The 26,272-nt window shown below is 50.5% G+C and overlaps 1 protein-coding gene across 2 annotated transcripts in view; it reads right to left on the bottom strand.

The window, feature by feature from the left end:
* Positions 1-25,786, bottom strand: part of VASH2 (vasohibin 2) — a 37,882-nt gene extending 12,096 nt beyond the window's left edge. Inside the window, exons 1-8 of one of the 2 annotated variants that reach the window (XM_070498158.1) lie at positions 25,562-25,786; positions 25,106-25,148; positions 24,510-24,947; positions 16,744-16,832; positions 12,556-12,612; positions 12,007-12,081; positions 5,169-5,550; positions 3,884-3,999 (exon numbers count right to left, since the gene is read on the bottom strand). In XM_070498158.1, the coding sequence (XP_070354259.1) occupies positions 3,884-3,999; positions 5,169-5,550; positions 12,007-12,081; positions 12,556-12,612; positions 16,744-16,832; positions 24,510-24,785 (995 nt within the window). In that variant the 5' untranslated portion in view covers positions 24,786-24,947; positions 25,106-25,148; positions 25,562-25,786. The remainder of the gene's footprint in view (positions 1-3,883; positions 4,000-5,168; positions 5,551-12,006; positions 12,082-12,555; positions 12,613-16,743; positions 16,833-24,509; positions 24,948-25,105; positions 25,149-25,561) is intronic. The other variant, XM_014834858.3, reaches the window with a different exon arrangement.
* Positions 25,787-26,272: the final 486 nt, after the last annotated feature.

Raw genomic sequence — 26,272 nt, 5'->3', positions numbered from 1 at the left:
CCCTGCAACTCAGAAGTCAGGACTTAGGAAGAATTGGGGAGAGTGTCTTCTCTCCTTGTGACACCCCTATCCATTTTGAAACTTCAGCCAAGATATTTGCCCTCTAGATTCCCCTCTCAACCTCTAAACACTGGGAAAAGAGAAAAGAAGTGACAAGGGCTACCACCACCAGGAATAACCATGGTCCTACTGGATTTGCTCAAACAAAATTGTCCACAGGAACCCACAAGCCACTGGGCTCCCTGGATGGTCAAGCACTTCCAAGGCTACCTGGCTCTAGTCATGAAAAAAAAAATCCTCAAATACTGACCCATTGGAAGGAGTTTACGAAGGAAGACTCTTGGGACTCAGTGTTCTGCCCAGGAGAAAGGGCTGTGGGGAAGGGGCACGGGTCTGGGGGATTAGGGGGCTGGTTGTGGCCACTCTTAACCATTTTTAAATAGTAAATGTTTTCACTGAACCATGAGTCATGACCTCTGCACTCCTGGGGACTGCCCTGCTGGGCTGGGATGCACTTCGGGGCAAGGAGGGAGAAGAGTGATGGAACTGAATCTCCGTCTTCCCGCAGGTCGTCCTTCCTGACCCTTCAGTGACTACTGCCCTCGCCTCGTCCTCCTCTCCACTCCCAGGCCCACTCCCGCGCTTCAGGTGGGCAGGAGGGCAGAGGGCAAGTGGGCCTGACACGAGGTGGCGGCTTTGCACTCACAACCGTGGCAGTCTACCAGCTGTCTTCTGCAGGTGCAGGCTTGGTCGCTTGCCTTGGCTGTATGACAAAGTAGCCAGAGATTAGGCTACGGGCACAGGCTGGGGATGACTGAGAACCAGGTTTCTCTATCTGGCCCCCAAGAAAATGGCCAGCTGGGCTCCTCCCAGAGTGACCAGTGGGGCCCAACCTCGGGGGCCAGGCCAGGGTCACACCGTCTGACTTCACCTCAGCAACCTCATTATCCCAAGGCCCAGGCAGGACCAAGCAGGGCTGAACCCCCGAATCATGCTCAATGGCCTCCCCTGCCCCTCTCAGCAGACCCCATACCTTCATCTTGATATTCTGTTATTTTTTAAGGTCAACCCCCAAGTCAGCTCTCCCATTCTGATTGCTCAAACGGTGGATCTCCAAGTGTGGTCCCTGGACCAGCAGCATCAGCATCCCCTGGGAACTTGTTAGGACAGCACGTTTTCAGGCCACACCCAGATCTGAGGAATCAGAAACCCTGGGGGAGGGCCTGGCAATCTGCTTTAACAAGCCCTCGGTGATTCTAGGCTTGCTCAAGTTTGAGGACAGGGTTTAGGATCCTTCTCTCTCTCCTCAGCTGGGTCCCCAAGCTGTGTGCAGCCCCTTTGTCACCCTGTACTGATAACCCACCTCTCTTCCTCACTCCCGTAGATGACTCAGCCCCCTTTACCGGCAGGAAAAAAGCCATTTAATGTACAGCCCGCCACCTTCTGCCTCCTCATCTGCCTCACACCCTCCCTGATTTCCCCCCTTCCTTTGCTCCCACCCTCTTAACAGCTGTCTTCTGCAGGCACAGGCTGCCCCTTCACACTCCTGATCCATTCTCTCTCTCTCTCTATTCCTTCCCCATTGCCTCTTCTGGTTCTTCTTCTGGCCTACTCAGGGCCTTGACGTCACTTCTTCTTCTCTTCTCTCTTCTTTCTTTCCTTACAAACGTATCCAGCTAATGTCTCAACTGTCACTTCTAAGTAGACGGCTCTAACATCATTATCTCTACTCCCCAGCTTGCTCAAACTCCAGAGCTGCATTTTTAACAGCTTCTAGGACCCTCCCCCAGATGCCTAAAAAGCACCTCAAATTCCACAGCCCAAACTCAAGCTCGCCTTCTTCCTCCGCTCTTCTCAAACCACCACTATCACCACCACCACTTAGCTTATCATGCTGACTTTTGTCTCCACAACCAGGCTCTAAGATCTTATTGCCTTTACCCTTTCTGGGCAATCACAGTAACTTTTTCTGGTTAAAAATTTAACACGCCTTAGACTGTAAAGTTCCTGTGGATCCAGGTAAGATGGATCCAACAGGAACCGTCTTAAAAGCCAACTGCTGCCATTCCGTGCGTAAATCCATCAGGTGGAACGCTTGGGGTTTCGTGTGCTCCGGACTCCAGAGTCTAGAGGGAAGAGCAGAACTTTATGGCCTGTTCAGTGTTTGCTGAAGACTGGGAGCTCCTAAGGGAAGGACGCAGCCCTCCATGGGCAGAAAGGACAATAAATCAGATTAAAGGGCCCTCCCCACCCCTGCTTCATGAGCAATCAGATTCCTATTTCTGGGTCACTCACTCTATTCTAAATGACCCTCTGGGGAGGGTTTACATGTTCATAGTCCCCTGAGACAACTGCTACTTTGTTCAGAGAAAGCAATGAACAGATGTCTGAATCAGAGAGGACAGCTGGGATTAGGGTCAGGTCAAGGGTCAAAGGCAGTGGTCAACATCAGGGGCAGGATTAGGGTTAGAGGCCATGTGTGAAACGTTTGAAGCTGTCCTGCTCCCTAACAGGACAAACCTATGCTGAAGCCATGCTAATCTCCAGCTTCTCTTGCTCCAGGAGCACCCAGCCCTCCCCCAGCATCATCCCTCCCCTTTCAAAGCCTGGACTCCAGTCGTTTTAGCCAAGGCCTTCCTGGCTGCAGATGCTGAACCCTGGGACTGGCAATAGGAAGTGGAATGGAGACAAACAGGGAACCTCCCTTGGAACTGACAATACTTCATGCTGTCCTATTCTTCTAAAAACAGAACCAATACTCCCCCCTCTGCCACCTTCCCAGGGTCAGGGGACAGGGGTTTTAGCCCCAGGTCCATCACTGACCAGCTCTACAAGACAGCACCAGATAAGACATCTTTCCTGGGTCCTTGTTTCTTCATCTGAAAAGGAAAACTGTAAAACTCTCCCTGTTTACTCTCCAGGATGGATGTGACAACAAGAATATACTGTGTAAAAGCAGTTCACGTTAGCAAATCACTCTCGTTACACTTTCTGACTCACTCCTTAGAACCACCCGGTGAGACAGGCAGGGAAAGCATCTTTGACGGAAGACGAAACTGAGGCTCTCTAAGGTTGCCCAGTCTACAAGGCTTGTGTGCAGCAGAGCCGGGGCTCATGCTGGACCTCTGCACACTGTACCACATGGTCCCCAGCATGGTAAGGACATCGTGTGACACAGCATGCTGCTGTTACTAATACAAGCATTATTTTTTTCCAAGTGTAATTATGGCCCAAATATTTGCTAGTGGATTATCACTGGTTACTCCAGGCATCCTCAGCATTTCCAGTCTGTCATTTCTTAAGTGGGTCATTTTGACCCAAGAAGTAGGTGCGGAATCACTAGCTTCAGGGCTAAAACAAGGGAGGGTAGAGTCAGCCAAGGAAGAGGATGAGACTGGGTATTTCTGATCCATCCCCAGAGGGCGATCACACTTTCTGCTGGGCACAGAGGGGTACAGGGTTTTAGGAAAGTTCATCAATTGCAACAATCCCATCATTGGGGTGAGAGAACTTAAGTGTGGAAAGGTGACATGACGTGCTTAAGGACACGTAGCTCCTAAGTAGCTGAGCTGGCTCCAGACCCAGGTTTCCTAATTCTAAGCCCGGTGCTCCTTCCATGCTGCCAGGATTTCGGGGTATTCTTCATCTCATGCTGCCTGGGGCTTATTCCTCCATCTGTGTCTACAGCTGACAGTTAGTAGCGTAAGAGCAATGGGAGTGATGCGCATGGTGGATCTCTTCCCTAAGAGAAGCCCCCTGAATAAGGGGCAGTCCTCTTGGAGATATCTGTCTGGTTCAAATGACATGCCTTAGACATACCTTTGTCCCCATGGGCCAGGAGAGCTTCATGAATGTGTATTGGGAAAGAGGAAATGCTACTCACGACTTGTCTCGCCTGCCGAGCCGTCTCGGGGGGCTTGCCTGTCTCCTTCGGGGCGACAGGGATTTCCCTCGGCTTCTCACTTGGGTTGGAGAGTGGGCACTTGCAGGTTTCAGGATCTGAAGGAGATAGGAGGAGTTACCGTACTGCTTCCTAACAGATCCTACTCTCAGGTCCTCCTACAGCACAGCATCCCAGCCCCAGCCCACTCATGATCCCATGGTTTAACAGGCGCTGAGCTGGAAGATCTGAGACACAGATGTTCCTCTCTCATTCTGCACTGGCAAGAGGCAAGGGTGCCACTTCCCAAGGGTGGCATGATCACACTGTGCCCCCATTCCTATGGCAGAGAGAGGAGTAGAGCCAAGTTGCTCAGCCTCCTGGGGCCACGTTTGGTTTCTCAGCAAGTTCCTCTCTTGTGCAGGCAGAGTCCCACATGCATTGCTCCAGAAACCAGCTTGTTCTTCCTCTGGCTCTCCCACCCCCCAACACACACACAGCATGGTTTCAATTTATCATGAATCTCCATTCCAGGTCCCAGAGTGAAGAGGACAAGTCCTCAGGTGCTAAATATAACCAAAGCTGAGGTCAGCATAATCCCTGTCCCCTGTGGTCCTCAGTGTCTGCACAGGAGTTCTCTCAGTGACTCCACAAGCCCTGAAGGAACAAGGACCAGCAGGCATCTTGTCACTTTGAAAGTGACACGGTAGAAAGAAGAAAGACTTATGAGTATAGTTTATATAAAGCCAGCACAGTGAAGGCTTTCTAATTTGCTATTGTGACACGAGGTCAGAATTTTATGTCAAGGGGCTTTGCAACTTATAAAGCAAAGCAGAGATATAATGTGACTCTGAAATAGATTATAAACAGAGTGACTCATTCATCCTGATTTGCCCAGGACCTTCCTGGTTTTAAGTACTGAATATCTCATGTCCTGGGAAACTGGGGTGACTGGTCACCCTATTATGAAGACAAAACAGAACAAAACAAAACTAGAACCTTAATATAAAATGACTGACATTTTAGATTTGATTTCATAGAAGGAATTGCAGGCCAAGACATAACATTTAAATTGACTTTAGCTCTGGTTTTTGAAGTAGCATGTGCAAAGAGGGACTTTATATCAAATAGAGAATGACTTCCCTTTTGTTTTAATGGAGTGGCCACTAAGCAAGATGCCCTCAAGAAACTTTGGCCATCCCAGAATATGGGGCATGGGGCAAGAGGAAGAGAGAGAGAAAGGGGAAACAGCTCTCTTGCATTGTTTAATTGCCTTCCCAGTACCTACCTTCATTCTCATGTCCCTGGCATATTTTTCCAGCTCCTTCCTTATATCAGCCCTCAACATCTTTGAGACATTAAGGACCAGCTGCTTCCACTCAATGGGCTGGAAGCTATGAGGCTCATGGGGGACGTACAGCCCAATCTTGACCTTCTTGACTGTGTGCAGGTATTTCTTGTAGGAGTCTTCAAAGTCAAAGATGAGGTCACTCAGAGTCCGAAAGGTCAACGGCTTGTCCATCAGCTCAGCCCTTCGGCTCATGCCCAGCGAGCCATAGCGGCCGTTGCAATAAATCCCCAGCACAACATGGTGAAAGTAGTTTCCTGAGAAGTAGGTTTTAAAGCTGATGGGGAATCGCTCAATGGAAGGCTGTCCATTGGTTAAGTATCTGAGACAATCTGAGTCAAGGAGGAGAAAGGAGGCTTTGACAATCCACAGAGCTTGGACTCCCAGGAAGGGACAGTAGCCCACAGGGTCAGTGAGTCCATCCCTCTGCCTCTGAGCAGGCCCACCTCAAACCTTTCCAGACTGATTCCCTTCTAATGGATTCACTCGATGTCTTTGGGTACCTACTGTATGGTACATCCCAAAGCCAAAGTAACATGGGACAAAGAGGAAAAACTTGCCATCTCTAGTAATTAAATAAATGCAAAACAAAACAATAACAAAGTACTTTAACCTCCCTCAGTTTTCTACAGGGGTTGATGAGACATTAAAGTTTTTTTTATGCAGTCAAAATCATGTTCTCAGACATTAATTCTGCCAGGAGTGTGTGGAACAGACCAAGAATTGAAGGCCTCTGCCAATGGTCCAGGGGAGAAACAACAACTAGAATCAAGACAAAGGATTGGAGATGTAAGAGAGACAGGCTGGTTGACTATCTGGATGGGAAGGGAGAGAAAGGTGTCAGAATCCGTGATACCCGCACCTTGTCTGCTCCTCTCATTGGCCCGGGGCACACCCAGGCCAGCAACCTTGGCTACCACACAGAAAGCTGCCCGCAGCTCCTGCACCTCAGGCTCCCCTCAGTCCCCAACCCACTTAGTGTCACCGCTCGGCTCTCTCCACACACTGGCCCATTTGCACTGAGTAACCCAGCCTCTTACCGTTACCTCAGTTTGGGTCCAGCAGCCCCCTAGGGTGCAGCTTCAAGTAATTGCCCCGCTGACTCCACACACTAGAAGAATGGACAAGAGGCACCACATCTTCAAGTCCATCTCAAAGTCCCCAGACAGCCCTGGCAAGGCCATGGTGACCCAAGGGCGTAGCTTGTCTGGAGTGGGATATTGGGAACTCATAATAAACTCTGCTGAAAATCTTTGGTGACTCCAGTCTTTCTACCAAATAATAATCCAGGTTCTTAACATTATGCATGGAAAGTGCTCAGTAAGTGGGTACTGTTCTCCACACTCAGAATTTGTCTTCACCATGTCTTGCCCTCACTCCAATTTACTTTCCACACAGTGGCCAGAATGATCTCTGTAAGCCAAGATTTGGTACACGCCATTCTTCCGCTTAAGTTTTCAGTGTCTCACATCTTCTCCAGGACTTGGTCCAAATCCCTGAGCCAAGTCCTGCCATGATTTAGGCCCTTCTCATCTCTCCTTGTGCAGTCTCATTTCCCCACACCCTGGGCTAGCACACTGACCTCCAGTAGACCCCTGACATTTTTGCAGGAAACACCCTGAGACCACAAAGAATCCACAGATCTATGCCCATGCCCTCAGCACATATATTTCCCCATAATATGAAGTCAAATATCATTGAAAATTTTAAATGATCTTTATAAGCTATGAGACCAAAGTGATCCATGAAACTTTCAAAAATATGCTAGTAAACACACTCCACACTACATTATGTCCCTATCATAGTATAACTACTTCTTTTTTTTTTTTTTTGAGGAAGATTAGCCCTGAGCTAACACCTGCTGTCAATCCTCCTCCTTTTGCTGAGGAAGACTGGCCCTGAACTAACATCTGTGCCCATCTTCCTTCACTTTATATGTGGGACGCCTACCACAGCACGGCTTGCCAAGCGGTGCCATGTCCACACCTGTGATCCGAACCGGTGAACCCTGGGCCCACAAAGCAGAATGTGCGCACTTAACCGCTGCGCCACCGGGCTGGCCCCTCATAGTGTAACTTCTTTTATAGCTTCACTCACACATCAGACTTATAGTGCGGGGGATTCAAACCTGGCCAAGATCCTTGGGGTCTCATAAGAATCATGAGTGATAAGGATGCTATGGGCTTATTCTCTTTACACAGGCTGTACCTCGACTGGAACAGCCTCACTACTATCGCCTCCCCTTTCCTGGGGCTGATACCTTCCCTGACCTTCCTCAGTGTGGGTTAAGTATCCCCTCTTCCCCCACAAGAGCTCCCCTAGCACTTGGTGCTTAATCATCAGGCAGTGTCATTGTTTTTTTTGTATCTTGTGAGGTCAGGAGTTGTGTTTTGCATCTTGGTATCCCTGGGCACAGCACAGGCCTGGCACACAGAAGTGCTTGGTTCATGCTTGCTGAAACAATGAACCTTAGATTGGAAGACATATTTCCTTAAAAGGACTGCACTCGGTGAGGGGGCAAACGCAGATACCCTTAAAAGAAAGAAGCTGGTAGAACCCAGCCCACAGCCCTGAGGTCAGCTTTGTCCTCTGCCCTCAATTTAATCACAGATGGCTCCTTTCCATAATGGTTATCTGCTTGCTCTTCACTTCATTGTGTGAGATTAACTGACAGTGAGGAAGTGAAATCACGTCCTTCTGAGTCCTCTTACCTAAATTCTTACTTGCTTTCTGGGGCGAGTTCTCTGGGGCTGGAATGAGGGCATTCCCTAGTTGTTTAAGTCAGTGTAACAAACACTTACTGAGTGAGTATCTCCTGTGCCAGACAGTCTGCTAGGAAGGGCTGTGGAGCCAAAGATGAAGACTGCAGCCCTTCTCTGGAAGTGTGGTGGGGAGACAGACTCAAAATGACACAATATAATCAGTACGGCAGTTCCTCCAAAAAATAAACATAGAATTGCCATATGATCCAACAATTCCACTTCTGGGTATATACCCCAAAGAATTAAAATCAGGAACTCAAACAGATACTTGCATACCCATGTTCTTAGCAGCATTATTCACAATAACCAAAAGGTGGAAACGACCCAAGTGACCACCAGTGGATGAATGGATAAACAAAATGTGGTATATACATACAATGGAATATTATTCAGCCTTAAAAAGGGAGGAAATTCTGATACCCGCTACAACATGGATGAACGTTGAGGACATTATGCTAAGTGAATAAGCCAGTCACAAAAGGGCAAATACTGTATGATTCCCCTTTATGAGGTACCTGGAGTAGCCAAATTCATGGAGGTAGAAAGTAGAATGGCAGCTGCCAGGGACTGGGAATCCTGTGTTTAATGGACATGGCATTTCAGTCGAGGAAGAAGCAGTTCTGGAGATGGAAGGTGGCCACAACTGCACGACAGTGTGAATGCTCTTAATGTCGCTGAACTCCACACTTAAAAATACTTAAAATGGTAAATTTAGCTACGAATATTTTACCACAATTTTTTTAAAAACCCTCATTTGCAATATATTTATGTCAAGTCATTATGCTGTACACCTTATATTGATACAGTGCTGTATGTCAACCATATCTCAATAAAACTGAAAAAAAAGTGATGTGTGCTGTAAAAGAGGCAAGCCCATGACCTCAGGGAGGGCAGAGAAGAGGCCTCAGTGCACCCACACTGGAATTAGTCTTACAGGGCAAGTCAGCCAAGTGAGAAGAGGGAGTGGGGAGAGGACCCGAGAGACCGCCAGTCCATCCTGTCACAAGTCACCAATTGCTAGGGTTTGTTCCATTATTAAGGCATTCTGCAAAGCTGTGGGACCTGAAGCATCTGGGAACAGAGAGGGAGGGATCAAGGAAGTGTGGACGAGGGCAGGGAAGTGGCCTGAGCTTTCCTAGGGAAGAGGGAGCAGCAGTATCCCAAGCTCCTGGAAGACCTGCCGAGAATCCAGCCTGCTGGGGATATGCCTAACTGCCTCTACTGTTGAACATGTTACTTGAAAAAACCATAGCACTTTAGTTTCAGGATTGAGCCCCACCAGGGTGAGTGAGGCCCCCAAAAGAGCTGCCATGATTTGGAAAATAATTTGGACGCAAAGGTCTGTCTCTCCAGCGTGCATGTGCAAATACGCACACGCACTCAAACAGGATGAAGTGGCTCTTCACAAATAAATCTTGATCTCAAACAAGACAAAACAGGGCAGGACAAGCCAATGGAGACAGGCTTCCAAGCAGCAGCCAAGCTGACCTGTTTCAAAGTTGTCAAGGCCCCACTTGTTTCTCGGGACCTGCGAAGGGGCCAATGGGAGACAGACAGACGATGCGAGTCATGTCCTTCATTCTGCCCACGAGGACAGCAGGCCACAGAGATGCTGACACAGAGCAAAGACAAAGATGCTGTAACTTTCAGAACTCAGGTCTGAGTTTCTTGTCTGCGTGCAAGAGTCAAATTTCCCTGAGTTTGGCAGTGTGAGCTGAATTTCTCCACCCTCCCCACCTTCCTGGCACTTTTCTGAAATGTCAAACCAGCAAGAACAAAGGAAAACCAAGAGCACACTATCCTCTGACTTGGACAGGCCCAGAGGCTGGCACAGGTCTATCCCCCACAATCCCGAGAGGCTTTAGGTCATTTAGATAAAGTAGAGTAATGCTTGGATTTATAAAACAGCACAGGGACGAGACTATTGTGTACAAGACTGTCGCGTCAAGCAAGATGACCTCTGCCAGGTGCACTCAGACCTCCGTCAGCGAAGGGTCTGAAGGGAGCTGGTCCCCCAGTGAAGGGCCTGTGCTGGTGTTCGCCCACACTGATCTCCGCCAGCAAATCCCTGACAGTTGTTCACCCCCACTAAACTTGCAGGAGGCTCTCCACCAGCTGTGGCTGACTCCTGCCACGAAACGATGGGGCCCAGAGCCATCTGCCGCCCCCACCCTGTCCTGCCCTTCTGCTGGGCTCCCCAGGCACACGTTTCACCTCCTTTCTGGGGAGCAGGGAGGAGCTATGACAGGAGGGCTGGGGAAGGGCCACAATCAGACTTAAGTTTCCATTTTTCAAATGTCAGCCTGGGCACCTGTGGACAATCTTGTTTCAGATCAGGGCTGCCTGTGTCCTGCAGACTGCAGAGGGGCGGAGGCTCCCCTTCCCACGAAAATGTTCAGGAGACCAGGAAAACAGACTAGACCTAGCCTACTGCCCCTGTCTGATTCTGAGCCCCTTCTCCTTCTGCTGACTTCTGCATCTTCTTTCTCTCCTGGTTTTCCCTCTACCTCTCTAACTTTCCTTCTTAGTCTCTGTCATGGCCTCTTTGTGCCCAGCTAGACCAAAAAGCAATGGGATTTCGTCCTTATCTTTTTCTCTTCTCACTCCTTGAACACCAACTACCACCTTCTAAACACTCACAGCTCCCAAATTTTTATCTCTAATGCAGAGCTCTCTCCTGAGCTCCACACTCCAAATACACCACCCCGACATCCCACAGGCACCTCAGTTCAACATGACCACAATTGAACTCATCTCCCCACAAATCTGATCCTCCCCTTTAAGTCTCTCCCTTGGACTATGGCACTATTGTCCAATCACCTAGTTTGTGATTGCCAGAATGTGGGGTCATCACCTCTTTCTCCTCACATCTAATCAGTCCACAAATGGTGCTGATGACACCTCCAACTCCTTCCCTCCACCTTCATTGCCACTATGTCAGTTCAGGTCTGGGCTGAAGTGTCTCGCCCCTCTGTCACTCTCATCCCTCCAGCCCAATCCAGAAGCCTGTATTTGTTGACTCCTTCCTCATTAACTCCTGCACTCAGTTGGCCTCCAAGTCCTGCAAATTTTATCTCCTTGAGATCTCTTGAAACTGTCCCCTCAAAACTATTCCCATCACCAGGACCATGACTCAAGCATTGCTACACCCCTCATGTAACAGCTCCTAACAGGCTTTGCAGACCCAACCCCAGCCTCCTCCTGTCTGCCCTTCAATCTGCCCTGAAAGCGACCTGTCTCAAGTGCACACCTGATCATGTCATGCCTCTGTTCCAGAGCTTTCATCTGGGCTGCCCATTACCTTTTGGAAAAAGGTCACAGTTCTCAGCATAGCACTCAAAGACCTAATTGGTCTTACCTGGGACGACCTCTCAAGCTCACATCTTGCTCTGCTCCCTTGGTCACTGTTCCTTCCAGCCATCTGCCCTACAAGACTGGGAGTTTCTTTATTCTTCTATCAGATCCTGCTCGACTGTCATCACCACTAATAAGTTAGTGCCATCACAGTTTTTCTGGGCCATATTCCCTTCAGCCTGAGGAGCCATAAGTCTGGTGGAAAATGGAATAGAAAGTGTAGGAGAGACCAGACCCTTGTTTCAGCTCTATGTTCTGTAGAGTCAGGACGCACCACCATAGCTTGGTCTCCTCCACAATCCACTCTTGGAATCTTCCCTGGAGATGGGTCTGGATAATCCTATTTTCCCTTGAGTGTTTTCTTGAATTTTGCTTGTGTCTAGTGAGCCCGGCCTGAGAGCTGGCCCTGATACAGGCTTCAGCCAACAGGTTCACTGACGATGGTCCAAGTAGCCAAGCTCTGATTGGGTTCAACTCCAGATGGTGAAAGTTAAACAGAAGTTAAAGGGGAGCTTCACACTGTAAGGAGACAGCAGCCATCACCTCTATGGATCTGCAGTGTTAAAGGCACAACCAGCCCCAGAGTGAGGCCACCATGTATATCTATCTATATCTATATCTTACAGAGTAAACTTAAGCATACACAACAACTTAAAGGATACATGCCCAGGATGACAGCTTCAAGGCATTTGATAGGCAAGGACTCTCGAGTCATTTCTTTTGCTGTTTCCATCAACCTGTGGGATAGAACACAGCAAAGGATCTCAGGAATTACATAATTATGCAGTCGGTCTGACCATCGATCCATTAGCATGCTTGTCTCCACACTAGGCACCATGCAGAAAGAGGGAAAGGGGAGAAGTCACCTCGCAGGTGGGTGCTAGAGCACATCCACACCTGGCAGAACTAAATTCCTAAATTCTCCACTCCTCTCTCCAAGAGTTAGTTCTGAGAGGTTAGTGCCCACAATTCCATTCTGTTTTCCTCCCCCACCCCGTGAAAGAGTTAGTCTTTACCACCGAGCCAGCTGTCAGAGTGGCCCAGTCCTCAGCCCCACTCCAACCTGGCCCTGGGGCCGCCCCGCCCCCACCTCACCCTGTACAGACCAGGGTTTCGGAGCACTGAGATACAGGGATAGAAGGTGGGCGAGGGAGTCGGCAGCTCTCAGGTAGCAGAGAGGTCACCTGGCCCACAGATCATGCACCACTTACCCACTCAGCGGTCTCATTTTCCTAATTTCAAAGAACTGGGTCCCTGTATGATTGTATCTGTGTGAAGTATGTAAAGGGAAAGTGACAGAAAACTCCAAAGGTCCCAGTAATCCAGCAGAGGAAGCTGTGCATCGATTTCTCAAAGGGATGAGAAAGTGGGGGCTTTCCAGAAGGTGTCCAGCAGCCAATAGCCTCTTACTCTTCACTGTCTTGCCCTGTTAATCTAATTTCTAACTTAGGCCCGAAAGCACCCTGGACCTTTATAATAGCTATTTTCAATCTGCTCTGCATTCTCTTTAGTTGAATATGTGTCCTAATTCCCCTACTAGACTACAAGCTGTTTGAGGGTTGGGATCATGTATTTATCATCTTTATATCACTCATAAAGCTGGCACAAGCCCAACATATTCCAGTTAGCAAATATTATTAAATGAATGAAGAATAAGTGAACAAATGAGAGGACAGATGGATGGATAAATGGGTAGATGGGTAGAAGGGTGGATGAATAGATGGATGGATAGATAGAAGGAAGGAAGGATGAATGAAACTGATGAAAGGATGGATGGAAAGCTGGATAGATGGATGGAAAGAATGGAAAGGTGGATGAATGGATGGATGGATGAATGGGTAGATGGAGGGAAGGATGAATGGAATTGATGGAATGGAAGGATGGATGAATAGATGGATGGAAAGCTGGATGGATGGATAGATAGAAGGGTAGGTGGATGGATGGATGGAAGGAATGGAAGGGTGATGGATGGAAAGGTGAATGGATGGCAGTAGGGTTTCTCAATAGTGCACAGACTGTAACAGAGCTTAGTATGGAGACATCACTTTCTTTCTTTTTTTTTTTTTGAGGAAGATTAGCCCTGAGCTAACACCTGCTGCCAATCCTCCTCTTTTTGCTGAGGAAGGCTGGCCCTGAGCTAACATCCATGCCCATCTTACTCTACTTTATATGTGGGACGCCTACCACAGCATAGCTTGCCAAGCTGTGCCATGGCCGCACCTAGGATCTGAACCCACGAACCCCGGGCCACCAAAGCAGAACAGGCACACTTAACCGCTGCACCACTGGGCCGGCCCCAAGACATCACTTTCATTTCATGCTTGGACTGACACTTGACATTGATTACTAAATCTAAGATGACATCATTATCCACATCCTGGGATTTGCTGTTTGCCCAGGAGGTCTCAGGGACAGGCAAACTTGCACCAGGTCCTTCTGAAAGAGACCAAAGATTCCCTGATGTTATCCTCTCTGAGACTGGATCTCGATTCCTTTCTGAGCCTAAAGAAAAGTTGCTTTATACATTGCTCTTTCCTGCCTTAGACAAAATCCTACAGAAAAAGTGAATATTGGGAAGGTGCTAATGAAGCATAAACTTATAACCTAGGTGGGGTGTATGAGGTTAGACGTGTGCCCCTACAGTGGTGTAGGCAGCTACAGAGGGTGGGTGTTGAGCACCCACAGGCAACGCACACCCTCCTGAGAGGGGCTGGGATTCCTCTTCTGGTACAGACAGGCTTGGCCACTCAGACACGAGCAAGCATAACAACCACTGGGGAGCTCATTATAAGCAGATTCTGGGCTCCACCCTTGGAGGCTCTGACTTCAGGCCATGGTCCTAACTCCAGATGCCATTCAAAGTCACCCTACCTCACACTGTTGAATTGGAAGTTCCAAGGTGAGAGCTAAGGGATGATTTGAAAGAGCTCACCAATTTGGAAATTACCACAATGAGCCAAAAGAATAACCAATAACGATATAAGATTGCCTAGCTTTTTAAAAATGCAACATACAAAACCCTAGAGGTAAAAGAGAAAAATGAGAGCCTACATATTCTCACGGTGAAGTGATTTTTTTTATTTCACCAAAGATTTCATTCAAACAGTGAGATTCCCAGTATATTTAAAGTAGAATTCAATTGGAAAAAATTCTATTTGTGTGCCCAACTTTCCCCTGTTTATATATCTAGTTTATACATCTAGGGCATAAAGTGAGACAAACTTATACTAAAATAATTTAAAAAGTACCTGGCCATCCCTTCTCAGTTCCTTATACTTATTATGCCCTGAAAGTGAGCGGGGACGGGGGGGTGGAGGAGCTGCTGGTGGCTGGGGAGAGAGCCTCCTAGAAATATTGCCTTCAGAGTGAGAGACTCACTGAGCCCAAATCTACCCTCAGAAGACTTCTCCTCACGCAGCAGAGCTCAGCTAGCACGTCTCTTCCCAGAACCCCATGCAAGTCAGCAGTCCTGTTGGCCAATGCTCTGAGGCTGTTAGAAGGGAAGGCAGGATTCGTCCTTTCATATCCCCAGCTGAGCACATCTTTAGTCAGGGCTGGCCCCAAGCAGCCCGGTCACTGCGTCCAGGACAAAGCAGTAGGAAGTCCCAAGGAACTAAATAAAAAAGTGTAGTCAGGAGGCAGAACAAAGAGGCCACACTTTTTGTGTGGTGGCTCCAATGGCCAGGTGACAGGGAGCACGGTCCCAGCTGCCTGCTGGAACTTTCCCTTCTCCAGCCCTCTCTGCAGTTGGTGATCTAGGTCAGTGACCATCATAATGGGTGAGAGAAGAGAAAAGTAAAAAAGCAGATCCTTCAGGGCAACAATGAAAACTTGGCTGAGAATGTGCTGCAGGGTTCACGGGAGACTGAGCAAATGATATGCAAAGCACATGCAAATTTGCCCCTCTCAATGCATTCCCAGCCAGGCTCATTCTCTTTAATCTCTAGCTGGATGATCCTTGTGAAGACCATGTCCTAGATAGAAGTGGGAGCCATTCCAATTTCTGTCCCCTTCTGGAATGTTCTGTGAGGAGTCGGTCACATCCAGGAAGGCTCAGCTCTTGGGGTCCAGGTCCACTCTGGCAGGAGTTTATGCTTCTGGACAGGAGCAGCCCATGTGGGGTCCCAGTTTGGGGATCAGGACCAACACCAGATAGCCTTCCTAGGACTGTCTGCCTCACCCCTGGAGGCTAGTGCCACCTTCTCTCTCTAACATCGCTTCAGGGTTCCACGGGGAAGATGCCACACAGGGCAGTTCATAATCTGTGAAGTGGGAACTGAGAGGCTAATCAAGTAATCTCCTACCCAAACGAGCAGCAGTCGGTGTAGTCCCATCTGGTAGGACCCTTCCCTTCAGGGAAGACACAAAAATCCACAGGAAAGGATCTTGCCTATAGCGCAGAGAGGAGGGGCCTCTTCCGGGGCATGTGGGACATGTGTGCAGTGCCCTGTGAAATCTTTTCTGCTAAATTCTATGTCTTTAGGGAGGAGGGAAAGAGGTCAGCAGAGGCTTGACCTCCTAGACAATGTGCTGGGGCCTATGGTGGTGGCAGATGCCTCAGTAGGGAGTCTGATGCTGGCTTAGCTCTGAGATGCTGGCTGACTTGCTTGGGCAAACAGCCTGTCCCTGTTAAACACACCTCTGTCAGCCCTGCTCCCCTCCGACTCCTCTCCCTGATAAAGTACCAGCAATAGCGAGTGGACCATCTGCCTCTGCCCCCTCGTTTCTACAGCATTGCTCGAGCAGACCCTCAGAACTGATCTAACCCTGACTGCCAACAAGCTAAGACCACTGGAGGAGAAAAGGACCAGAGTCTGGCTGCTCTGAACCCAGCCTGGACTTACAGGGCCTTTCAGCTCTTCTTCAAACTCAAGTGAGGGGAGAGGGCCCCCATCCCAGAGCCCCAATCATTCATGCAGAACGGAGCAAGGTCACCAGTCCGGGGCGCCTGGGAGCCAAGGCAGCACCAGGTGGGCCTCTGTAGATTATGAGCAGTCAGGATGAGGGCAAAAAAGTGAGAGAGGAAAGAAAAGGAACAGAAGACTAGGAGGGAAGGGGGAGAAAGAAAGACAGTAGAGGAAGAGAGAGGAGGGAAATAAAGACAACTGAGGAGGAGGAGGAAAGGAAGAGAAGAGGGGCTCCAGGTCCCCCACCGCTGCCTCACTGCTCCCTTGCCATTCCGGCCCCACCCTGCTTAAAGGGAGAAGGTCTGACCATCGCAATGACATCCTCTGTTATCACTCCTTCTAGCCTCTTACATAGGCGCAGCCCTCCACGCCCGGGCCTCACCAACCTTAGAGAGCATTTGCTGACCACCTGGGGACAGACACGCCACCAGGCTTGCGATCACCACACCTGTCCCCTGGCTGGGTCTGCTCAGACCCTGGTTGGAAGGATACTGTAGTGTCTTCATGTAGTTCTGAATTGCCTGGAGCCAGTCCGGGATCGACATCGACAGCCTGTAGTTTGGAACCTGGGGTACTGAAGGCTGCAGAGAAATAGAGAGAGGTCTTTTCATCAAGGAGATGCTCTGGGGCCCAGTGCCTGGGGACAGGCACAAGGCTGAAACCACTGGAGAGCCGCTCCTGAGAGCACACGGCCACCCTGGTGTGGTCACCTGTTCAAGCTGAATTTCTCCCTCTCTGTGTTCGCTCTATACATACTCTGCCCTGGGAGACAGTGGCTCTCTACGGCCCTCCACGTGTTGTGAGTGGGAACACGGCCTGCTTCCCTACAAGAGCCTCAGCACCTCCTTGAGGCCCAAGACCATGTCCTATAGGGTCCCCCACCAAGCCTGGCCCAGGATGTTCACAGAGGCGCTCCATTAATCCTCACATTTTACTGTACGACTGAACCTTTTGCTGCACAGCTGATGTGGATACGAGATGAATGGTGGCCTGAAGAAATGTAACATGGCGCTACAGGTGCCATTACTCCTCAACACCAGCCCCTGCAACGCCCATGGAGTCCCTTCCCCGAGTCCAGCCCCAGGTGCCTTACTCTTTCCAGGTGAGTGCAGCTCCTCTGACTCGTGAGCCCTCTTACCCTTTCACCCCTCATGGTTGCCCAGTCACCTCTTCATTTCCTAGTCTGCCTCATGGTCAACACTCACCAAGTGTCCACAGTTGAGTGTTCAGAGATCTAATCCCTGCTGGCAGGAGAAAGGAGCCAGGGCAGACAAGGACTGCAAAGGGGCAGGTGGGTGCCTCCTCTCAGGAATTTAGAGATAAGACACCCCCCAGTCTGAGCAACCCTGCCAACGGGGCCAAGAGTGAGAACAACCAGGGGCTTCCAATCCAGTCACCCCTGGGAGGCAAGGGGTGGCTTTGCCTTTATTGCCCCTATATGTCTCTCAGCCTCTCTGGTGGGGTGGGGTCGTTGGCGACAGAGAATCTTAGCCCACGTGGGTCTGCGGCTCCGGCAGCGCTCCTGCCAGGAAGGCAAGGGGAGGCTCCTCCAGGCTTAAGCCACTTAGGGAGGAGCAGAAGAGGTCTCAGAGCAGATTAGCTCCATCCTCTGAGAAACAAGGAGACAGAGGGCCCGGGGATTCAGCGCTTAGCTGATGGAAGGGTAAGCTGCTGGTGAACAGACTTGGGGACAGCCCCACGGTGAAGCTGGAGGGTGTGCCCCTGGGCCTGAGGCGGGAAGGTCTTCCACACTTCTGCATTTACTTCAAAGGCTACTAGACATTCCTTTCCTCTCAGAGCCTCCATTCTCTCCAGGCCTTGAAGCTTCCTACTTCACAGCAACTGCCCCTTCAACAGAAAGGAAACAAGTCAGCCCTGTTCCCAGCCAAGGTGCTGTGCGTGTGTGCGTGTGTGTGTGTGTGCACGCGTGCATACACAGCTGTTCTGCGAACTCCATTTTGTTTATAACATATCAACTGAAATCACATTCCTGTCTTAGAGAGTCATTTTTGGGAGCGAAATGTTCCAATCTGAACATTTGCTCACATGACCTCCCCCATAAACACACACACACACACGCAGAGTCAAAATACGAAGTGTATCTTGTATTTCTGCCTAACAAACACTAGGAAGTGTGAAGCTTGCCCTTATTTTTTGCAGTAACATCCACTGATCTATCCATACCTGGGATTCAGTGTAAGAATTCACAGAGAGATGGAGAGAGAAGGGGAGATGCGAACACACGTTCTTTAGCACCCGCTGGGTTCCGAGCTCTAGGCCAGGTACATAGGGGAGGCAGAACAGGGACAAAGGAACGGAGGAGGGAAATGATACAGTTTATTAAGGCATAAGCTTATTTCTACACAGAAAAGTGCTGTTTGTACTTTTTTAATAGAAAAGCTAGTAAGCATGGAAAAACAACCCAAAGAATCACTGGCCACCTAAGGGATCCCCAGAGGGGCGTCCCTTGGCCAGAGCCCTGTGATAGCCAGAGTGACCTGGTTCACAGTCGGCTTTGGGGACTGACCACCAAATTATTTCAACTCCCCCAAGCCCAACAGAGCTCACAAGAGCCGGATGGTGGGGTGGGAGTCAGGCAGCAGCTGGTCCTCAGAATAGCAGCCTAGTGGCGCCCAAGGGCTTTTAAAAACAGCTGCCTGGTTACCTCAGCCCTGGCTGAGAGCGAGTGCAGGAGCTGTGGCCACATTCCCCAAACCCCAGCTGGGGAGCAGAGCTGTGGTGGGGAGAGGAGCCGAGACTGCGGGGGGATGATGTCATCAGGCTACAACTCACCCTGATGTCTGGGATAGCTGGCTGGGGCTCAGGCTGGGGGCAGCTCCCAACCAGCGCCTCGGGCAGCCAAGGCCCCCACAGGATGATGGACTATCAACCAGGTGGGCTCCTTGGGGTGTAATGACGAGGTTCGAGTCCCTGCTCTATCACCTACTAGCACGGACCCTGGTCAAGCTGCATGAACTCTCCAAGCCTTCAATTCCTTCCTGATAAAATAGGAGAATGTCATCTGCTTCCAACCTTCTGGGCTGGCTGTGAGGATTATGAGACCTAATGCATGAAGACTAGGCAACTTGGGGTTTGGCACTGAGTGCTCTTTAAGTGTTAGCTGTGTTATTATTCATCAATAATGTGTTTTAGGGGGTCTAGACTGGCGAAGCCTAAATGGTCTTCGCTTTTCTGAAACTGGAAAACAACCAGCAGGGCCTGAGTTCCTGGACACTCAACTCAGGAGTATCATGAAGATGTCTTCTCACCCGAATGGAAGAGAATGAGAACATCCACCTGCCCCTGGGGACACATGGCGACCATGAGCTAAAATCCTTAACTCACGAAGAGTTCATGCAGGGTGATAAGGAAACTCTTTAGACCTCAGTGAGAAAAAAAATGACCCTCAAAGGTGGAAACAACCCAAGTGTCCGTGGATAGATGAATGGATAAACAAAATGTGGTACAGACATACAATGGAATATTATACAGCCTTGAAAAGGAAGGACATTCTGACACATGCCACAACGTGGATGAACCTTGAAAATATTATGCTAAGTGAAATAAGCCAGTTACAATAAGATGAATATTGTATGATTCCTCTTATATGAGGTTCCTATAGGAGTCAAATTCATAGAGACAGAAGGTAGAAGGGTGGTTGCCAGAGACTGAGGGGAGGGAGGAATAGGGAGTTAGTGTCTAATGGGTACAAAGTTTGAGTTGGGAAAGAGGTAGGTCTGGAGATGGAGGGTGGTGATGCACAACAATGTCATTGTACTTAAAGCACAGAACTGTACACTTAAAAATGGTTAAAATGGGGGCTGGCCCCAGGGCCGAGTGGTTAAGTTCATGCACTCTGCTTCAGCGGCCCAGGGTTTCGCTGGTTCAGATCCTGGGCACCGACATGGCCCTGCTTGTCAGGCCATGCTGGGGCAGTGTCCCACATGCCACAACTGGAAGGACCCAAAACTAAAAATATACAACTATGTACCAGGGGGCTTTGGGGAGAAAAAGAAAAAAATAAATTCTTTAAAAAAAAAAAGGTTAAAACAGTAAATTAAATGTTATATAAATTTTACCACAATTCAAGAAATGGCCATGAAAACACAATGCACAAAAGAAGAAAGGCAAATAACGAATAAATATTTGAAAAAATGTTCAAGCTCGCTAATAATTTAAGAAATGTAAATTAAAGCTACTGCAAAATGCATTTTTCACCTCTCCAATTAGTAGAGGTATTCTGAAATGCGGCTACTCCATGCTGGCGAGGATGCTGTCACACACCAGGATGGGAACGTAAACTGATACAACCTTTTCATGAAAAACCCACAGCATGCTCCTGTTTTTCTTCTCCCTCACGGGTCCTGGGAGTCCCTCCTCAGGTTATTTTCCTGCCCTATTTCACCTGAAACTCCCGCCGAGATTTTCCATGGCCCTCTCCCTCAAGGTTCTGGCCTCCCACCACCTGCATCCTGCCCCTCCAGCCACACCCCAGCTCAGGAAGGCAGAATCCAGAGGGAACAGATCAAAACTACCCTCTCCATACAGGCGCTGTGCCTATGGCCCGGGGGTTGGGGACCTGGGAGGTCAGGGGCAGGTAGGAGGAGAGAGTGGGATGGCCAAGAAGATGGCTATTCAAGAAGAATAATGAAACAAACCACAGGCAAGGCTTTCTGTGGACGGGCTCTCTCTCATTCCACCCTTGCCAAACACAATTACCCGTCACAAGAAGGCAAGGGGAAGTGATGTGGATGGACACAGGTGTGGAACTGGCATCACTTCACTGTGCTGGCACCAGGCAGAAGAACCTTCTCTGGCAACTTGGAGGAGAAGCACAGAACATCATTCAGAAGCCTAGGATGGGCCCCAGGCCCCCGCATCAGGGGCAGCCAGGAACCTGTTGATGGCACCCTGTTAGGGAGGCCCAGGGGTCAAAACCTCGGGCCGAGTAGGAAGGACAGACGGATGGTTGAGCTCAGGACAGGGGCAGGAGGGAGCTGCCCGTGTGAGCCAGCAGGGGGCAGGAGTGGGGCCCTGACTGTACAAAGGCTCACCCACAGTGCTCACACTTCCTCACTCAGGCAAGGCTGAGTCCTCTACATGTGAATTATTTCCAAATTTGGAATCAACGTGAGAACAAGGCACAAAAACAAGGGATCTGTAAGATACCAACCGCTGTTTCCTGCTGAATCCATCCTGGACTGTCTGCCCCTAGGAGAGTCCGGCTCCAGCCAGTCAAGCAGCAGCAGGAGCCGTTTCATAGGACACTCGGCCTCCCTTCCCATCCTCTATCATCCTCCAACTGAATCGTGCGGCTTTCTTGCACTAGCCCTGAAAAACCCTGGCTTTCACCTAGTCAATTGGTGACTTCAGACCCAGTAATCAGCAGGGGAGAAGCCTGCAGTCACACATTCAAAGGAAGATTGCAGATACCCGGGGTGGGGTACCTGGACCTCTGGGCAGGACTTCCCATGGCTGCTAGCAGAATGTCCTGCAGCGACAGGAAGCGTCATTCAGTCCTCCTCTTCGGCCTGTGACACCTTTCCCTGTCCCCTTGTTTTGCTTCTTATTCCACATTCAGTTGCCAAAAAAGGTTAATCTCCCTGAAGCTCTCCAACCCTTCCACCACCACCCCATCACCCCACCTGTTCTGCACAAATTCCTCAGCAAGACAGACACTTGGTTAAAGCAGAAAAGGACTTGGCCCCAAAGGGAAAAGTCTGCCAAGCTGAGCGCAGGAACAGCCCTTGAATCGGAGAGGAGTGGCCCCGGGAAACAGGAGCTTTTGAAGCTGTACCCATCTCAGGGCCTGTATAAGGGTCAGGAATGTTGGCACCTGGAAGAGGGGGGACGCCATCATGGGGCTGGAGATTCAGAACCAGCCATGATGATGCTATGTAAGAGACAGAAATGTTAAGTTCTTTATTTTGGTTCAAAAAGCCAATGCCCACATTCGGGCTGGGGTTGTCCTGGCTCGGCAGGAGTTCTCACGTACCTCCGGGTTACTATGAAGGTACAATACGACATGGCTGCCATATGAAAAAGGGAACACTCTTTTTTAAGAACACAATGTTCAGCTACAATAACACAGGTATCAAGTACAGGTCTTCAGGAGTAGTAATCTGTGCTCTAAACTGCTCAGACAACATTTAGGATACTGTGTTTCATACATGCTTGTTTTAGGGAACTGACTGATGACAAATTAGCAATTGCCCTAGAAAGAGGATGAGGAGAGTGCCTTGATCTGGGACGTATGACACATAAGAAAAAGTGAAAGGAGCTACCTGCAGATAAGGAAGACTAAAGGAAGATGCAAAATGACAGATGTCACGGTTTTGAGGACTCGTAATCCAGTGCACCTCTAGTGTCCCACAGATCAGCACTGGAGACCTAGACACTCATGGGTCCTGTCATGGAATTTAAGAGTTGGAAAGAACTTTGCATGAAATCTGGTCTACTCCCATTTTATAGATGAGAAAAGTAAGGCCAGAGATTTTAAGTGAGTGACCTAGGCCACAAAGCTAGAGGTAGCACAACCAGGACTAGAATTCAGTCCCTTGATTTTTACTCCAAGTCCCTTCCTTACTCCAAAAGTGCAGTCTCGTAACATTCAAGGGGCTGTGAGTGGCAGAGGAAGTCGGCCTGTGCTGCCCTGATTCAAAGGGAGCACAGGAATCAGTGGTGACATGTGACTGAGCCGGGAGAAGGAGGATTGCCGTCAGTCTAAGAAAAGAGTTTCCCAACAAGCAAATCTGGCCCTGCCTGGGACCAGCCCTCCTTCCCCAGGAGGTCTTCAGAGAGGAAAGGATTCTGCAGAGAGGTGCGAGATGGCCTCAATCAACATTAACATTCCTTGATTCCTATAGAAAAAGGGAGTCCCCACACACAAGGTCGGGAGAAGGATGAAGCGACAATTAGACGCAGGGTGGGTGCTGAGGATGCTGAATTAGAAAGGCAGCATGGGACAGCAGAAACAGGCGTCTGTTCCCTGTGGCCACCTCTCTTCCAGGTCTAAGGGCTCCTGCTCCTTGAGAAAGAAAGGCTCAGTTAAGTAAGGACAAATTATGAAGTCGGAACTGCACGCCAGCACCAGTGCTGCTCTCACGCTCAAGGAGGACTCAGCAAAAGGTAATTACAGCTGACACTAATGCAGGCAAGACTCTCGCTGGGCATAATGAAGATCTCCTTGACCTGCTGCTAATAAAACACTGGAACTTACTGCCGCAGGAATCTTACAGACCACCCCAACCCCCTGCCCCCAAAGGGCACACATGGCTTTCTGGCCTGCAGGGTGCAGATGCTCAGGTTACCAGATGCTCAAGGTTGGGGACCAGACCAGATGGTCTTCCAAGTCTCAGGTGTGGCATTCCCAGACCTGCCCAGGAATCTTCTCAGCCATACCAGTGTCCCCAGGGTGCAGGGGAAACCATCTGCCATGCTATGATCCCCAGGGTCTGCAGCATTTCTCCCCCAGTCTGCATTTGGATGTTCATGTGGCGCCCACTGCACATCTCCCTCCCTCCATTTTACAAACGATACCCTTGGCCACCAAACCCAGTCAGCTCCCTGGCTTCTCTCCAAGGTAGAAAGAGTTTCGCTCCTGAGCCTCTCTTTCTCTATCCAGTGAGCCTAATTCATCATGCACCCTGGAAAGTCCCTTTTAAGCCATAGTCAAAACTCTTGTTTTTTTGCTTGGAGCCCAGATAAGCTGGGAAAAGAGTTCACCGCTTTGCAAGTTTCAGAGGTGAAAGTCACTGTCATAAAAAAAAAAAAAATTGGCAAAAAGTCTAGAAATGATTCACGCTCAGGAGTCTGACTGGTTGACTGCAAATTCATTCACAGCCTAATAAATCATTTGCAAGGAGGAGACAGAGGACTCCACAGAGGAAGAGCAGGGTGAGATCCTCAGGGGCCCTATGTGTTCTTGGCATCGCTGGTGCTAACTGACGGCCACAGCTTTTGCTGAAGGAGGATGTACATGGAGCGAGTAAATGAAACAGAGTTGGCTGGAGATTCAAAGAAACCTTGGCACAACCCGACCGTCCAGTCCCAGGATAACAAGCCCCCTACCTCTCTCTCTCCTTCTAAGGCTTCCAAGACAAACATCTCAATTAAGCCAAGGAGGTTGGGGGCTGGTGAGAAGAACGGGGAGAAGTTTGTACCAGGACCAGGAAAATGGAAATTGTCTCTATTTGCTATGTACAGGCTGAAATGGTCCCATCACTGCCCACCCCACCCTCTCCTTTGAAGCCACTGACCTTTGCCAAGAAGGCAGCGTTCCTGATGGCGCCCACCATTTCTCCCCCCTTGGGGTGCACCTTGGCCACGTGCATCCACATGCGCTCCCAGGTGTGGCTGTCGATGGGGAAGCCGCTCTTGTTAACGTGGAAGAGCACCCCGCCGTCTTTGTCCTCCTCCTCCGAGCCCCCACTCGTGGCGAGGCTCACCGGCCGCGCGTGGCTGCTCCGGGACCGGGTGCCTTTGGCGCCTTTCGCGTGGGGGCAGCGGTGAGTGTCGGTGGCTGAGCCGGTCATGGCGGGGCCGGGGCGGGGAAGGAAGTGCGGGGGCGGCGGGGGCGCGTGGCGCGGGCACTGCGCGGGATCAGCGCCCCGCGGGGCCGGCCTTCTCCATGCCTCGAGCTGCCGCAGGACGCGCGAAGGGGGAGCCGCGGCTGGAGCTCCGCTTACGGGCGGTGCCTGAAATCAGTGGAGACACAGCACGCACCACGGATAAGTGGACACCCATGGAACCGAGGCGGGGGCCGTGACCGCACAGTGAGCGTCCCCACATCACTCCCCCCCGCGATGACAGACCCCCTAAGGAGCTGAATACCAGCTTCCAGCCCTGCAATTACCTAGAAAGGCGACTCGAATTTTGCCACAAAGCTTCACACACACCTAAACACCGGGAGGGAAATACAAGGAGCCTGGAGGATGCGGAGTGGACGGGGTAGGGAGAAGAAAGACAGCTCGTGCAGCGTGAAGGAACGGGAGGTCCACGCAAGGCTCCACACATTCCTTGGTCGCCAGATGTGGCCGAGCGCGGAGCCGAGCCGCGCCAAGAACGTGCCGGCACGTGAGCGCCCGGGGCTGGCGCGAGGGCGCAGCAGCAGCCGCGGCTTGCAAAGGCGGCCCCGTTTCTTCCAGAAAGCCCTCCCTGGGCCGGGCAGGCAAGGGGGCGGCCCCAGCCCCCAGGTTCCTGTGGAAATAGCTCTCCCCGCCCGCTTTCCCCGAGTTCCAGCGCCTGGCACTCGGAGGGACCGGCTGCAGGCGGGGCGCGGGCAGGGCGCGCCGCAGCTCCGGGACCCTACCTCGGGACAGTGGGCCTCATTGCTGCGGAGCCTCCCCGGGCGGCAGGGGCGGCTGCGGCTGCTGCTGCTGCTGCTGCCGGTCCTGGGGCTGGGGCTGCTCGGGCTGCTGCGGCCGTCGCCTCATTCCATGTCCCATTCTCGAATGTTATTCTGTGACATATAACCGAGTCACCCGGGCAGCCGCCGATGTTCCGAATGCGTCCATTGGCCACCGCAACAAAGAGGGGCGGGTCCCGGGCTCGGGACTCTACAACCCGGAGCTCCGCGACGCTCTGATTGGCTCGGGGGTTCCCGGGCGGGAGGGGAGAAGGGAGGGGGGAGCTGGGCAGCCACACGAAATCCGATCGCTGCCGTGTCCTGGGATCCCCGCGGGGCTGGAGCGTCCATCCACGGGACTGAAGACCGAGTTTCCCCAGGAGTCGCTGCGCTGCAAGGGTTTGCAACTGTGGGAAGGAGAGGAGAAGCAAAGCCACCCAAGAAGTGACCCTGAGGTGGTGGGGGGCTTGCCGTTAGAACAGCATTCCCTGAGGAAGGCTGGCCCGGGCACCTGCAGCTCCCAGGGAGTGACCGATGGTTCAGGCAGGGTCTGTTCACATGAAAGCACAAAATTAAATCTTATTTTAAAATCCCACGTTACACATTCCCCCAAACTAACAAGGGGACACAGCTGGGTACCTGCTGACATTACTTATAGCTAATAAAGTCCCTTTA

This window comes from Equus asinus, chromosome 25 (assembly GCF_041296235.1).
Source record: "Equus asinus isolate D_3611 breed Donkey chromosome 25, EquAss-T2T_v2, whole genome shotgun sequence".
NCBI lineage: Eukaryota > Metazoa > Chordata > Mammalia > Perissodactyla > Equidae > Equus > Equus asinus.
The sequence above is the reverse complement of the archived record's forward strand: the minus strand, read 5'-3'. Positions and strand labels throughout refer to the sequence as shown.